Source organism: Bison bison, unplaced genomic scaffold (genome assembly GCF_000754665.1).
Source record: "Bison bison bison isolate TAMUID 2011002044 unplaced genomic scaffold, Bison_UMD1.0 scf7180017864498, whole genome shotgun sequence".
Taxonomy (NCBI): Eukaryota; Metazoa; Chordata; class Mammalia; order Artiodactyla; family Bovidae; genus Bison; species Bison bison.
The window spans coordinates 10,686,423-10,703,150 of record NW_011495057.1 but is presented as its reverse complement, the minus strand read 5'-3'; the positions used below and the strand labels follow the sequence as shown (position 1 = coordinate 10,703,150).

At 41.4% G+C, this 16,728-nt stretch overlaps 1 protein-coding gene across 1 annotated transcript in view; it reads left to right on the top strand.

The window, feature by feature from the left end:
• Positions 1-16,728, top strand: part of B4GALT6 (UDP-Gal:betaGlcNAc beta 1,4- galactosyltransferase, polypeptide 6) — a 66,376-nt gene that overhangs the window by 12,382 nt on the left and 37,266 nt on the right. The window contains exon 2 of the mRNA XM_010828966.1: positions 9,495-9,611. Within this exon, the coding sequence (XP_010827268.1) occupies positions 9,495-9,611 (117 nt within the window). The remainder of the gene's footprint in view (positions 1-9,494; positions 9,612-16,728) is intronic.

Here is a 16,728-nt window from a genome sequence, read left to right as displayed (position 1 = left end):
TTTAATTTGAAAGTATGCTCTGGCTTTGGAAATCATTGAAATTGATTTTCCATGCTGTGTTCCCTTCTCTCCTGCTTGTTTTAGAGTCATTCTCCTTTCATGAATAAGTAAGTTGAGATTATGAACGGTATTTTAATTTTGAAAACACAGGGAAATTGTGGATAATTATAAAGCATATAGTTCACATAGGTCTCCCTTTTATGTCCTCTTCATTACAATAGCATTCTCAAGTTGGTAGTGGTTCATTTCATTCACTTTAAATGCATTCTGAAATCATTTATTTTCAGCAGATTTACAATGTTTCCTGGGTGTGTTTATTTATGGGTTCGTCCTTTAGTCTGTAATTTCATTAGGTAAGTTTCCTTACTGATTAGATTAAAAATGTAATTGCCTGCATTTTTCCTTTCCTGGTTCCCTCATTTCCTCCCGATTCTACTTTTCTCCCATGTGGTTTATGACTCTTGACTCTTTAGGCTTCAGTCACGCTTTAAAGAAGCCATATGTTTAAGTGAGTAACAATGAATTAACAAAGGACAGTGCTGAAAGCTGTCATGTGTTAGGTCATGTGTTCAAAGTCTAGTTTTTGAATTTTCAGCTAAGTTTAAACAAGGCTGAGCTGGTCATCTGGTTGTTGTAGAAGTAATTCCAATGTTTTAGGCCATTTGCCCTTTCTTAGGATTTTGGTTTTTACAGAGGGGTCCCATGGCTCCTTAGTTGCTGATACTGCTTGGCAGTTGGTTATTCAACACATATTTATTGTAAATAAACACGTCTCCACCTTGAACATCTTTAATAAGACTGTTAGAAAAAGTCATCCTTAAATAACTCAAAGCTGTTAAACTGCAGAGTGGAAGTGGTAAAAAACACCTGTTGGAAAGAATTTTCTTGTTACTTTTTGGTGCGTACATCAGCAAAGCTTGAGCTGTTGGCTAAGATCTGAAATAGATCTGGGCTGTGTGTGATCAGTGTATTCATGATTGCTTGATAAAATGGGATTCTGAGCACAGAATTCTTTCATTCTACTTATTAGTCTGTGATTTACTGGAAGGATGGGGAGGAGGATATTACAGGCTAGTAATTACTTGCTCTGCAGATTTTCTTGAGCCCATACTTGACTTTGAATTATTATCACCATGGTAGAAGAGTCTGTTTAAATAGTGCTTTGACATAAAGGGAGTCATTTGTTTTGCAGCCTGGCAAAGCCTGGAAGTCTGTTATGTTTTGTTTTTAACTTAAGCGATGCTTTGGTTCTAGGCAAGGAATGAACTCTTTTTCGTATGTCATATGGCCTCATCCTGGAGTTTATGGCATCATTATTAGAGATAATATATTTAGCTCTTACAGACTCAGACGAGTAATTTCTGGGAACTTGTTGAACAAGGGGCTAGATGTGGAAGGAAGAAAACTTACAGGCATGTGAAATAGATGTTTGAAAGGTTATTGTGAGTTCTTAGAAGTTCATAGAATACATGATTCAAGTGTCTGTGGTTACTGTCAAGGGATGTATATATGTAGCTGGGCTCTAAAGGCTGAACGCCAGAGAACTGATGCTTTCAAATTGTGGTGCTGGAGAAGACTCTTGAGAGTCTCTTGGACAGCAAGGAGATCAAACCAATCGATCCTAAGGGAAATCAACCCTGAATATTCATTGGAAGAACTGATGAAGTTCCAATGCTTTGGCTACTTGATGTGAAGAGTCGACTCACCGGAAGAAACCCTGATACTGGGAAAGATTGAAGGCAAAAGGAGAAGAGGGTAGCAGAGGTTGAGACGCTTAGACAGCATCTGACTCAACAGACATGAATTTGAGCAAACGGGGAGATAGTGAAGGATGGGGAGTGTGGTGGGCTGCAGTCCATGGGGTCACCAAGAGTTGGACATGACTTAGCGACTGAACAACAACAAAAATATGAAGTGGTTTGCTTTTTTCCATGTTGTTTATTTCATTATGTTGTTCTGTAGATTATATGGGAAACCATTTTCTCTCCTGTGACTTTGAAGTATTGCTACTGATATCCTCCTTGCATTGGTTGCAGTCTGTTAACCCCCTCTGTTGTCACTTCCCTCATAACTTTTTGCATTGAAGAGTTTTCTTTTTCTTAGTCTCTCTCTCTCCTGTAGGACTTCCAATCATTGCTTCTACCAGATTGCTGCCTCAGAGTCACTTAGAGCAGTCCTTGAATCTTGAGTTTTTAAAATTCTACTTGTGTAACTTCTGTTGTTTTTTGATCTCTTTTTAAAAATATTTATCTGCCTGCGTCAGGTCTTGGTTGCAGCATGTGGGGTCTTTGCATCATGTGAGATCTTTCATTGCAGTGCAATGTGGTGACAGTGAAAGATAAGTCGCTTAGTCATCTCCAACTCTTAGCGACCCCATGGACTGTAGCCCACCAGGCCCCTCCTTCCATGGCATTTTCCAGGCAAGAGTATTTGAGTGGGTTGCCATTTCCTTCTCCAGGGATCTTCCCGGCCCAGGGATCGAACCTGGGTCTCCTGCATTGCAGGCAGATGCTTTACCATCTGAGCCAGTTGTGGCTTGTAGTGCAATTCAGTAGCTGCTGCATGCGGGCTCAGTGGTTATGGTGCACGGGCTTAGTTACTCTGAGGCATGTGGGATCTTCCCAGACCAGGGATTGAACCCATGTCCCTGCATTGGAGGGTGAATTCTTAACCACTTGACCACCAGGGAAGTCAGTTTTCTGATCTTACAATGCGGAAAGTTGTGCCTGTATCCTGAGATGGTATATTTGTTTCCTAGGGCTGAGATACAAATTACTGCAGTCTGAGTGGCTTAAAGCAGGAATGCATTCCCTCAGGTTCGTTGGCCAGAAGTTCAAAATCAAGGAGTCGGCAGAGCTGTGCAGCCTCTGAAGGCTCTGAAAGACCCTCCGCTGTCTCTAGCTTTGGGTACCTGTTGGCAGTCCTTGGCTTCCTAGGCTGCTTGCTGGCCACTCTAATCTGCCTTCGTCCTCACTTTCTCGTGCGTGTGTGTGTGTGTATAGAAGTCTCACTCTGCCTTTCTCTTGTGTGTGCACTTTCATTGGATTTAGGCCCAACCCAGATAATCCAGGATGATCTCCTCATCTCGAGATCCTTAACTTAATCACATCTACAAAGACTCCTTTTCCAATTAAGATAACCTTTGCAGGTTCTGGGAATTAGGATGTGCACACATCTTTTGGGGGGTCTCTGTTCAACCTGCTACAGAAGAATTAAATGAAGTGTAATACATAGCATTTAGCTCAGTGCCTGATGAATGGAGGTACTCAATTCATGTTAATTCACTTCCCTTCTCTTTAGAAACCCACGCCCTCCAACATTCCACACCCTGGGATGATTTCTGAGTTACTACTACTTCTTTTTTTAATGTTGAGAATGATGTAGTTAACTGGTCATAGGGAAGTACTTAAAAAAATTATTTATTTTAGTTGTTGCATGTGAACTCTCGGTTGTGGCATGTGGGAACTAGTTCCCTGACCAGGGATCAAACCCAGGTCCCCTGCATTGGAAACACAGAGTCTTAGCCACTGGCCCACCAGAGAAGTCCCCGTTAATGTTACTTCTCATCTGTCCTCTCCTCACCTTTCTGTTTCTTCACACCGTTTTCCTACTGGGACCGTTACAACTTACTGTCCATTGCTGCCGGCGCCCTCAAGTTGGATGGCTCATCCCGAGTGTCCTCTGCAGCTGTGCCTCCCAGAGCCTCTGCTTGTGCCGTCCCATCGGTGGAGACGTTCTTCTCCCTCTTTCCTCTTACTCACTTAGAGCCTTCACTTTAAAGTCCTTCTTTCCTTGCTCTACTCAGGTCATGCTGAGGTCCCTCCTGCCCAAGGAAACGCCCCTTGACCTGCTCTCACTTCCCTGTTCTGACACCGGACTGCTTTCACTCTGTCCACTCAACTCTCTACTAATTTCTTTTTTTCCCCATTATTTGGGTGAAACTGCTCTCTTGAAAGTTGACCAGGATCTAATAGCACTTTTGTTTATTTGTTTTAAAAAACATATGTTTATTTGGCTGCATCGGGTCTTAGTTGTGGCATCTGGGATCTTCAATCTTTGTTGCAGCGTGTAGGAACTAGTTCCTTGACCAGGGATTGAACCCAGGCGCCCCTGCATTGGGAGAGCAGAATCTTAGTACTGGACCACCAGGGAAGTCCCTCTAATATTATTTTAAAGGGCTGACTGGGATGGTGATGAAGAGTTGGGTTGCTGGAGCTATCTGCTGGGGGTGAATCCGACTTCCACCACTTGCTAATAAATTACTGTATGACCTTGAGCAAATCACTTAACTCCATTTTCCTTATCTGTAAAATGGGAATATTACTACCTACCTTACAGGGTTGTCAATTAGTTTATATAAAGAACTTCTAGAAAATCCCATGGATGGAGGAGCCTGGTGGGCTGCAGTCCATGGGGTCGAGAAGAGTCAGACGTGACTGAGCGACTTCACTTTCACTTTTCACTTTCATGCATTGGAGAAGGAAATGGCCACCCACTCCAGTGTTCTTGCCTGGAGAATCCTGGGGATGAGGGAGCCTGGTGGGCTGCCGTCTATGGGGTCGTACAGAGTCGGACACGACTGAAGTGACTTAGCAGCAGCAGCAGCAAAGCTACCCATTAGAGTAAGTGCTAGGTATTAGCTTTTCATTTTTAAGCTTTTTTCTTTTTTCCTTATTGTCTGTCTTCTTCTCCTCTGTATTGACATTTGTCATGGTTGACCATTCCCTTTTTTGTTTGTCCAGTGGCTTCTTCACCATGTTTCAGCTCAGATTCATTCATCTTGAGGTCTTTTAGTTTTATATCTTCTATTTGCGGTCTGAACTCCACCTTCTTATCTCCTTTCTAGATAATTTTTCCTGTGGTAATTCATCGCCATGGTTCCCACTTTTACTTTTGTATGAACGTTTCTCCCAATTGTATTTGTACCCCACTCTTCTTAGCTCTGCTGCTGCTTCTGCTAAGTCGCTTCAGTCGTGTCCGACTCTGTGTGACCCCATAGACGGCAGCCCACCAGGCTCCTCTGTCCCTGGGAGTCTCCAGGCAAAAACACTGGAGTGGGTTGCCATTTCCTTCTCCAATGCATGAAAGTGAAAAGTGAAAGTGAAGTCGCTCAGTCATGTCTGACTCTTCGTGACCCCATGGACTGCAGTCTACCAGGCTCCTCCGTCCATGGGGTTTTCCAGGCAAGAGTACTGGAGTGGGGTGCCATTGCCTTCTCCGCTTCTTAGCTCTAGCACTGTGTGTGAGAATGTCTAACAACATAGTCTCCCTCTCAGAATCAGCTGTGCAGTTGACTTCTGGTTTGTTAAAGGACCTGGAGATTGTGGCAGTCAGGAACAAGGATGTTGAGATCAGAGGGATGTTGTATTTGAGTCCTTCAAAGCCTAGGAAGCCTTTGCCAGATTACTGCAGACTACAGAGCTCCTGGACTTGAATCTATTCTGTGCTTTGAAGGAGCGAAGCTGCATGTGGAAAAGGGTGTGGAGACACAACTTTATAGCAGATACATTCCCTAGTTTTCTCAAGTTGAGAATGAGGCATGTTCATAAATCTCTTTCCTCATAAACCCAGGGTAAGATGCCTACAAGCTATTGTAAACTGTTGATTTTTGAAGTTTTTTTCCCCTTAGGGTATAGCTTCCTCTCCAACCCCTGGAAGACAGACTAGGTAAATAAGTGAAATTTATGTCTCACAATGCAGAGGCAAATAGCAAATGAACTAAATTAGAGAACGTAACATCATTTTAATGAAGCAGTACTGGTTTTTAGTGTTCTTTTGAGTTGTCTTGAGACCAAAGGGCAAGCATGGGAAAAAATTCCCTATTTTCTGAAATGTAGTTGCTTGTAAGATGGAATAGAAAAATCTCTTTTTTAAAAAAAAAACTATTTTTTGCAGCATTTGAGCTTCTTTATTCCCCTACCAGGGTTTGAACCCATAGCCCCCTGTAGTGGAAGCACAGAGTCTTCACTACCTGACCACCAGGGTAGTCCCTGGAATAGAAATTTTAGACAAGTATTTCCTGGCTTGCCAATAAGACATTCTATTTTACGATAATGATTATTAGCAGGCATGTAGAATTACCTGAGTGTGGGTTACTATAGTTTTATGATGTTTGGTAGTCAGTCTGGATTATTCCATGCTGGTTTCTTATGCCTTGAAACACTTTGACACATGGCCTTCCTCCTGTTAACAATGCCTCTATTTAAATACAGCTTCATTCCTTAATGGGTTTTGATCTTTAGGGATTAAACCCATGAGGACCATTAACCTAAGGAATGTAACTCAATTAGCTGTGAATGATTGAAAATAAACTCATATGTTTTCCGTTTGGAGAGCTTGGTGTCTCACCTTTATTTTTTCTCCATCTGTCTAACGCAGAGTAAATACATGATGTTGGTAAATCACCCTTGTCGCAGGTGCCATCAGTAATCTTTTTTTTTTTTTTTAACAGTTGGTTACCTGATTATTTTGAAAGTTTTTAGGAAAAGTTGACTTTGATTGTCCTTTTCTATGCTGGTTATTGTCCTTGTTTCTTAAATTTGACTTGGTTTCAGGATTCGGATTTGATTCCTGGGTGGGGAAGATCCCCTGGAGGAAGGCATGGCAACGCACTCCAGTATTCTTGCCTGGAGAATCCCATGGACAGAGGAGCCTGGCGGGCAGTAGTCCATGGGGTTGCAAAGAGTTGGACACGACTGAGCGACTAAGCACACAAGATTCAAGCAGTTTTCTCTGTTAGAGTAGGTTTGTTAATTAAAAGAAAAAACTGTAGTTTGTGGAAATTCTGTTTCCAGGACACACATGTATTCTTACTTTGTGTATCCTTGTTTGGGGCAGTATTGTTTCTCCCAGTACTGGTCTTGGCCTAATTACTCTTGACTCAGTCCTCCTTCTCCAGGTCTCCCCTCCGCCAAGTTTGGTGCATAACAAGTAGTATAGGCTATTTACATCACTGATAACAAATTTCATATGTAATTTTAGGATTAAATGATCCAAGATAATTGTACAGTAGGTACTCATAATCCATTTCATTTTTTTTCTCTGTGTCGTTTCAGTTGAAATCTTGGTTTAGGTAGAATTGCTAATGTTACTTTGGCTTTTCTTGAACATTTTCCCACATTTTTGGTTGGCTGTTCTCTTTAGTTTCATTTTTCACTTTGTCTCATCTGTCTTTGAAAGTCCACTAAAAAAACAAAAATTAATAGAAACTTGTGGGGTTTATAAGCCTGGTTTAATAAACTCAAGCCTAAACAAGTTAGATCTAATTATAGGACTGATCTCCAGAGAGGGTGTGGTGCGTGTGTGCTAAGTTGCTCAGTTATGTCTGACTCTTGGCAACCCCGTGGACTGTGTCCATGGGATTCTCCAGGCAAGAATACTGGAGTGGGTTGCCATGCCCTTCTCCATGGGATCTTCCTGACGCAAGGATCGAATCCATGTCTTACATGTCCTGCATTGGCAGGCAGGTTCTGGACAGGCGCCTAAAAACGATTGAGCTGGAGCTTATGTGAAACCTGCATTTCTCTCTTATGGATTAAAGGTGAAAAAAAAAGTGTGATTTTACTCCACTTCTCTGTTCTATTTATTCTCTGCTCATTTGTACTTTGAGCAAGTTCAAATTTCAATAAAAGGAGAAAGGAGGTAGCAAACATTTTGCTCATCTCCCTGTGCCATCTCAAAGAAGCAGAACTGGGCCCAGAAAATGAGTTGGCATTTTTTATCTTTTCACTCAGCATTTATTTTTTGAGAGTGCCATTAGTGTGTTGAGAGACAGCTTATCTTAAAATTGAAAGAGTCATTAACCAAGCCTTGCAGTTTCTTGGTTTTGCTGTGAAAATGAGCCGCCTTCTGTTGTCTGAATGGAGCTTACGATTTTTAGCTTTATGCCTGGAGCATTTAGTGTAGAAGGGGCTTCCGAGAAACCTGGTGTGTACTGCCATTTTTAGGTGAGGGCTGAGATCTGGTGTGCTGTCCAGAGTTACGCCCAGCACTAGCAGAACCAGGACCAAGGAAGAAAGGGTCCTGCGACTTCGTGCTTTTCTGAGGAGGCCTGGCATCTCAAAAGGCAATGACTCTTGTAATCTTTGTCCAATTACCAGTTTCTCCCAGAGGTTAAAGCACTTACCTTGGAGATTGAAATTAACAACTTGAAAATGCCACATTGATTTTTTTTTTAATTAAAATGAGACCACTAATGATGTACTTAAAATTTTTTTTTCTATTGAAGGACAATTGCTTTACAGCATTGTGGAGGTCTCTGCTATACATGAATGTGAATCAGTTGTGATTATGTATGTACCATCCCGCCCTTCTCGGTCGTCATCGAGCGCCAGGCTAGTTGTCTTTTCCACGTGGTGATGTGCACGTGTCAGTGCTGCTCTCTCCATTTGTCCCACCTCTTCTCCCACTGTGTCCACAGTCCACTCTCTACATCTGTGTCTCCATTTCTTCTCTGTAAATAGGTTCATCTGTACTGTTTCTAGATTGCATGCTGATGTGCTAGTCGTGGCCAACTCTTTGCAACCCCATGGATTGTAGCCCGCCAGGTTCCTCTGTCCATGGAATTTTCCAGGCAAGAATACTGGAGTGGGTTTCCATTTCCTTCTCCATTAGATTCCATATGAATGCTTTAATAGATGATATTATAGATGATAATAGATGACTTGTTTTTGTGACTGCCTTCACTCTGTGTAACAGGTTCTAGGTTCATCCACCTCACTACAGCCGACTCACATGTGTTCCTTTTGATGGTTGAGTTATATTCCATTGTGTATAGGTACCATATCTTCTTTAGCTGTACCTCTATCATTGGACATCTAGGTTGCTTCCGTGTTCTGGCTATTGTAAATAGCGCTGCCACGTTGATTTTGATTCTGTCTGCTTTTACAATCCTGGTAGGTAGGTTTTTGATTGAGAGTGTAAAATTTCAAGTAATCAAGAGAAATTGCCAAAAGAGATTGTGATTCTAGATCATCCTGCGTGTGCCCCCAACACTGAGAATTTGAAAGATCTGTATCCAGACTAGACATAGTGATTTGTGACATATGTTTATGATTCATGAGGGAATTCTTATCTCTGTGGAGTCCTTGGTTCGAGGGTATTAATATAGAATTAGAGAAAATGAATTTTAGGATTATGTGGTTGAATGTGGTAAAGAATGCCTTTCTGAAATTCCTGAGTATATTTTGTAGTAGAAAATCATATGTGGATAAAGGAATTATGATATTTTGGATTGTTCCATTTAGTCTCATTCTAGTTGACGGATGGATATTACTACTTTTAATTTTTCATTTTATTGTTTTTTAAAAGGAGTTTGTTTTTGTGAGTTTTCGATAATGGGAAATAGTAATTTTATATTTGCCCATTCGATGTACTAATTGAATCAGTTCGGGTCTATTGAGCAGTTCCTCAATTCTGAATATTATTTTTTTAATTTAAAAAAGCTAATTGAGTCATGTCATCTTTCTTTTTTTTTTTTTTTTCATCTTTTATAGCCAACACATATCTCTTTATGGTACAAGCTCGAGGAATAATGTTAAGAGAAAATGTGAAGACAATAGGACATATGATCAGGCTGTACACAAATAAAAACACCACGCTCAACGGCACAGGTAAGGCTGCTTCCGGTTTTAATTTTGCTTCACTTCTGCTTCTTAGCCTTGTCATCATAAACTAGTAAACCTAATCTCTTCATCTTTGTCCTGCCTCCAAGTAACTTCCTGTTAATGAGGAAGGTCTCCAGAGTGCTCCAGGAGGCTCCTTCACTATCAGGACTGTCAAGTATTCTAGGACATCAGAGGTGTGATCGCCGAGGTGATGGGGTTTTGTATAAAGACACTTGGGTTAATTCTTGAAAGCATAAGCAAAATATGAAAGATAACTTGTATTTTTCAATTCACCTTCCATAGTGAAGACAAATTAATCACAAAGAGAGTCATTTATGCATCTTAGCCATGCTGCCATCTTTTTTCATGCCCATTTTAATTCCTAAGATGATTTGCCAACTTTGTGTAGAAAATACTTGTTTCAGTTACAGAAGAGTGTTGATCATTGTGTGGCCTTTTTAGGAGCGAAAGGAAGAAATCATATAACATTGGAAATCAGTAGCTGCTCTTGCCTTTTTAAAATATAACTTAGAAGAAGGGTCTCCATCAGAATCACAGGAATTTAAAGCCTAAGTAATAGGCGCAACTCATGATTTAATGATGGTAGAGCTAATGTGAGTAGGTTCAACTGTTGTGGAAGAATGCGTGTGCTCCTTGTAGCAGTGTTTTCCACATTGTCTCTGGAAGCTGTATTAGATGCGGCTGATTGTCAGTTGTTGCATCCACTGTATTCTTATTTTAAGCAGTTAAAATTCAAGATTCAACTTATGTCATCAGTTCTTCATTCATTGTGTCACTATAAATCACACACACACACCTACCTTGCTAATAGGAAGTCCCTGTCCCTCCCAGTCATAGGTACATTTTCTTAAAATGTATGTTAAGGTGGGTAATAGATTTAGACCCGTCTCAGATCTCAAGCGGAGAAGGCAATGGCACCCCACTCCAGTACTCGTGCCTGGAAAATCCCATGGATGGAGGAGCCTGGTAGGCTGTGGTCCATGGGGTCGCTAAGAGTCGGACACGACTGAGCGACTTCACTTTCACTTTTTCACTTTCATGCATTGGAGAAGGAAATGGCAATCCACTCCAGTGTTCTTGCCTGGAGAATCCCAGGGGCAGGAGAGCCTGGTGGGTTGACGTCTGTGGGGTCACACAGAGTCGAATACGACTGAAGTGACTTAGCAGCGGCAGATCTCAAGACTGTTGCATATTGATTCTTAATTTCAGTGTCACACATGCTTCTACAAAATCTATTCTAGTTATTTGCCTAATTTGTGTTATGATGCCACCAATCAATGTTTTTTAATCACTCTTAATTTTCTTCTTTTAACTTTAAAGAAATTTCCTTCAGAAGGATGGTCTCATCTGAGTTGGTATTTTAATAGTACAGCGAAAGTCTCATGAACTGGTCTTCTGCCTGAATTAGTCTTCTGAATAATAGGTCAATTTTAGAGAAGTTGAAACATTTTAAAAGCTTCACTGGGATTTGTCCTGGTTGAATAAGTTGGTTGTTAAAGTGTTCATTAGAAGTTCGTTCAACTGAACAGAAGTATTAAGCATCTTTAGGTTACTGTATTTGTGTAAGTGAGTGCTTATAAAATCTGTGTATAATCAGGTTCTTTTCCCAGGGTGTGAATAAGTTACATGTGTGAATATTGTGCTTCATTAGGAGAATTAGTTATTTCAGCAAGATGAACCCCACCTCCAACCCCAACTGCAATACGTCACAACTGAAAAGAAACTCCCTCCTCCCCTCACTGAATCAGAGTTTCAGTGAGGACCAAACAACCAATGTGTCCTTTGGTTAAAGTTTGCTTTTTATGAACCTTTGGAAGCCTTTCAGTTGGTTCCTTTACTGATGGTGCAGCTCTTCTCGGGAGACTGTCATTGTCAGTTAGGAATTGGGTTTGGTTGTAAAAGAAAGCTGACTGCAGTGGTTTAAACACGAGGCTTATGTTCTTGTGTAAATCAGATCTGGAGGTTGGATAACTTCCTTTTGTTGAGAAACTCTTCACACACTTTCCCCCTTCTGCTCTGTCATGTTTCACAGGCTAAGGCACTGGGGGTCTCCGGGCTTCATGTTTGCTCTTGGGTCATTAGAAGGAGCAGTGGAAGAAAGGGAAAAGAAACAGAGCTCCCCCTTGGTAAAGATCCTTCCCAGAAGTCCCACATGGTAATTCCACTCATGTCTCATTGTTCAGTTGCTTAGTCGTGTCTGACTCTGCGACCCCATGGACTGCAGCATGCCAGGCTTCCCTGTCCTTTACTATCTCCTGGAATTTTCTGATTCATGTCCACTGAGTCAGTGGTGCTATCTAACTGTCTCATCCTCTGCCTCCCTCTTCTCCTCTTGCCTTCAGTCTTTCCCAGCATTAGAGTCTTTCCCAATGAATTGGCTCTTTGCATCAGGTAGCCTAAGTATTGGAGCTTCAGCATCAGCTTCAGTCCTTTCAGTGAATATTCAGGGTTGATTTCCTTTAGGATTGACTTGTCTGATCTTGTTGCAGTCCAAGCAAGAAACTCTAAGGAGTCTTCTCCAACACCACAGTTCAAAAGCATCAAGTCTTCAGTGCCCAGCCTTCTTTATGGTCCAACTCTCACATCTGTACATGACCACTGGAAAAACCATAGTTTTTACTATATAGACCTTTGTCAGCAAAGTGACATACTTAATTGTGAGGGCGACTGGGGATGATAGTCTTTGAGCTGGGCTTCTGGTGCTCTGAATGAAATTGGGATTCTGTCCCTGGTGGCTCAGACAGTAAAGAATCTACCTGCAATGCAGGAGATGCGGGTTGGGAAGATCCCTTGGAGAAGGGAATGGCAACCCAGTCTAGTATTTTTGCCTGGAAAATTCCATGGACAGAGGAGCCTGGCAGTCTACAGTCCATGGGATTACAAAGATTCAGACACGACTGAGTAACTAACACTTTCATTTTACCTACTAATAAAGGGAAAATGGAGTTTGAATAGGTAACTATGAAGCACTGCCGTGTTCATTTATATTGAGCAGCTAGTATAGTTAATACTCAGCTAGATATTGGAGATACAACATGAAGAAAAACATCCTTTCAAAACTGTGCTTTCCAACAGCATGGTCTTTCTCCCACATTGCCACATTACTTTTTCTAGGGGAAATAATCTTGAAACTTTAGATCTAGAAGGACCATTAGAGATCACTTGCTTCAACCCCATTATTATACATCTGAGACAACAGAGCCCAGATGAAGTGACCAACCCAAGGCTGCACAGCTTGTAACTGGTCAACCAGGGCGAGAGCTTGTCTTCCCGACTGCTGATATTCTCTGGTTTAAGGATCAAAGGATTCTGGATCTAGTACTTGTTCTTATACCAACTAACCTGTGAATATTTAAAAGATTCTGCAAGTTCTTTATGCCCAGCTTTTTCATTTACCTTGTTTCATAGAATTATAAGACTAAAATGAAAATCTGGCATGTAGCATTCACTGTAAAAGGCAGATATTATTGTAAGTCATGTCCAACTCTTTTGCGACCCTATGGACTATAGCCTGCTAGGTTCCTCTGTCCTTGGGATCCTGGGCAAGAATCATGGAGTGGGATGCCGTTTCCTTCTCCTGGGGATCTTCCTGACTCAGAGATTGAATCCAAATCTCCTGAATTGGCATGGGGATTCTTTACCACTGAGTCACCAGGAAAGCCCAAAAGGCAGATAGTACAATTCAAAAATAAAGCATTCCTACCTCCCCCACCTCCCACCCCCCAAAAAAAGAATAAAAGATCTTCATTTTATGGAAGATCTCTAGGCTTCTGGGAGAGATGGAACTGTAAATAGCTACTTATAATTCAGTGATTTATTTCTGTGCAGGTACAGATAAAATCTGCCCCAAAGGAGACAGTGGTCAGTAAGGTGTACAAAGGACTGATTGGGCTCCAGGGAAGAGTTGAGAAATATGTATTGACTCATTGAAAATTTATCACTTAGATTAGATCTTTAAAATTCTCATCACAAGAAAAAAATATGTAACCATGTGATGGATGTTAATTAATTAGCCTGGTAGTAATCATTTCACAAAATATCCAAGTATCAAATCCTTATGTGGTACACCTTAAACTAATACAGTGTTATACGCCAATAAAACTAGTTAGCAAAAAGCATAATATTTAACACGTAGTGGCAAATTGTGATATTTCTAAGTACTTTTGATTCCAAATAGGACTTTTTAACCATGTGCCTGACATTCTGAAGCATCAAGTGTAAAGAGATTAATATAAAATTTTTGTAAAGAAATCATGTACTTTTATAATCAAATGGTACCTTGCCTTGTAGCTCATGGAGTCAGTCAAATTAAGAAAACAAAATGTATTATTCAGTGAGCAGTTATCAGAACAGATGACAAAGGTCACGTGCTGTTAGAGCCAGTAGGCTTGTTAGAAATAAGCCGGCACACTTCCTCATTCGGCGGGTGCGTGGATGGAGGCCCTCGGACTTGGCCAGCCTGACCCGGCAAGCAGTAAACAGGCCAGAACGCTGACTGGGTTTCTGTTACCTGCTTTCAGCCGCAGGGGAAACAAAGCCCTAGAGAGGGCTCATTTGGCCTGTTCTCTTAAGATCCAGTGAGAGCCAAGGAGGGGCTTGTCTAACAGTTTTCATTCTGGGTTCCTTTTTTTTCCGGTGTAGCTCTGAAAGGGAGGAAGAAGGCAGGGGCCCAAGTCTCACTGTGTTTTCATCCGTTCATTAGATGAAATAATGTCTGCATTTTACAGCGGTTGTGGTAGATCGGCCTCTGGAGCATCTGTCATGCGTCATCTTTTAAAGCTCCTGGGTTTTGAGCTGGGGGTGTGCTACATGGGCCTCAGCACTTTGGTAGGAATAACAGTTTTGTGGGTTTATTACATCATAGTCTCCCAGAGTTTAAATCATTGTTGGCCACATTATCAGTTGTGAAGTATTCTTTTGTAGTGAGTATCTTCTGTTTTGTAGATGCTGTGTTAGATGCTAGAAATCAAAGGCAATTTGATTTCAATTAAAAGAGATTTATAGACATATGGCAAGGGGGTGCATAGTTCTTATATTCACAACACACTGGGATGACGTAACTACCGCTGGATGCGTTACTGAAGGGTACAGACATTTTTATTAGCCTGACAATGAGTTGAGGTCTTGTGATCATTTATAAGGACGTTGCCAAGAGTCACATGTTTTAGCTAAAAAACTTTGTATTTAAAGGATAAAATATAATGATACTGCATGTCTCTGAGGGTTTTTTAAAATTGATTCTTTATAAACTGATAAAAGTGATCCATGGTTTCTTTCGTGACAAATTCAGTCATTTTAGCCTGAAAATAAACAGTGAAAACAATCCTCCAGCCCTCCCGTTGACACGAGACTCCCCAAAGGGAGCCGTGTTAACAGTCTGTTTTGCAGAGAGGTCTGGAGAGCTTTAAACCTTTGTGACTTGGATGTGGATTTAGAATCAGTCTGTGGCTAAGAGAGGGGGCCCAGGCTTTAATGACAAGAATTAATAAATTATGTATAGTAAGAAAATGCTCTTATTTAAATTTATATGACATTAAGAAATTACTTTAGGACTGTGTGTTAATACTTGTCTTCTTCGGGATTATAAGAAAATGGGCCTTTGGACCACAGAAAGGCAGTGGACTCCCAGGGACAAGCTTATTTATCTTCTATTTTCAGCTCCTACAAATGCACAGTACAGAGTAGATGCGTGGCTGGCATAGTTTATAGTTTGAGTCCCCAGTAAAAGGAGAAGAGTTTGTTTGTTTGTTTGTTTTTACTAGAAATCTGATACATATATCTATAGTTTTTAAAGGATTTTGAGAAAAGAATCAGAACTTTATTGGACTTCCTGACACTTATTTTGAAGCTTCCCAGGTGAAGCTAGTGGTAAAGAACCTGCCTGCCATTGCAGGAGGTGAGAGTTTGTTCCCTGTATGTTGGGAAGATCTCCTGGAGAAGGAAATGGCAACCCATTCTAAAATTGTTCCCTGGAGAATCCCATGGACAGAGGAGCCTGGCAGGCTACAATCCATGGGTCTTAGAAAGACAGACATGATTGAAGTGACTTGGCACTCACACTTATGTCATGCTTCAGTTCAGTTCAGTCGCTCAGTCGTGTCCGACTCTTTGTGACCCCATGAATTGCAGCACACCAGGCCTCCCTGTCCATCACCAACTCCCAGAGTTCACCCAGACTCATGTCCATTGAGTCAGTGATGCCATCCAGCCATCTCATCCTCTGTCGTCCCCTTCTCCTCCTGCCCCCAATCCCTCCCAGCATCAGAGTCTTTTCCAATGAGTCAACTCTTCGCATGAGGTGGCCAAAGTACTGGAGTTTCAACTTTAGCATCAGTCCTTCCAAAGAACACTTAGGACTGATCTCCTTCAGAATGGACTGGTTGGATCTCCTTGCAGTCCAAGGGACTCTCAAGAGTCTTCTCCAACACCACAGTTCAAAAGCATCAATTCTTTGGCGCTCAGCTTTCTTCACAGTCCAACTCTCACATCCATATATGACCACTGGAAAAACCATAGCTTTGACTAGACAGACCTTTGTTGGCAAAGTAATGTCTCTGCTTTTGAATATGCTATCTAGGTTGATCATAACTTCCCTTCCAAGGAGTAAGTGTCTTTTAATTTCATGGCTGCAATCACCATCTGTAGTGATTTTGGAGCCCCCCAAAATAAAGTCTGACACTGTTTCTGCTGTTTCCCCATCTATTTCCCATGAAGTGATGGGACCAGATGCCATGGTCTTCATTTTCTGAATGTTGAGCTTTAACCCAACTTTTTCACTCTCCTGTTTCACTTTCATCAAGAGGCTTTTGAGTTCCTCTTCACTTTCTGCCATAAGGGTGGTGTCATCTGCATATCTGAGGTTATTGATATTTCTCCCGGCAATCTTGATTCCAGCTTGTGCTTCTTCTAGCCCAACATTTCTCATGATGTACTCTGCATAGAAGTTAAATAAGCAGGGTAACAATATACAGCCTTGACGTACTCCTTTTCCTATTTGGAACCAGTCTGTTGTTCCATGTCCAGTTCTAACTGTTGCTTCCTGACCTGCATACAGGTTTCTCAAGAGGCAGGTCAGGTGGTCTGGTATTCCCATCTCTTTCAG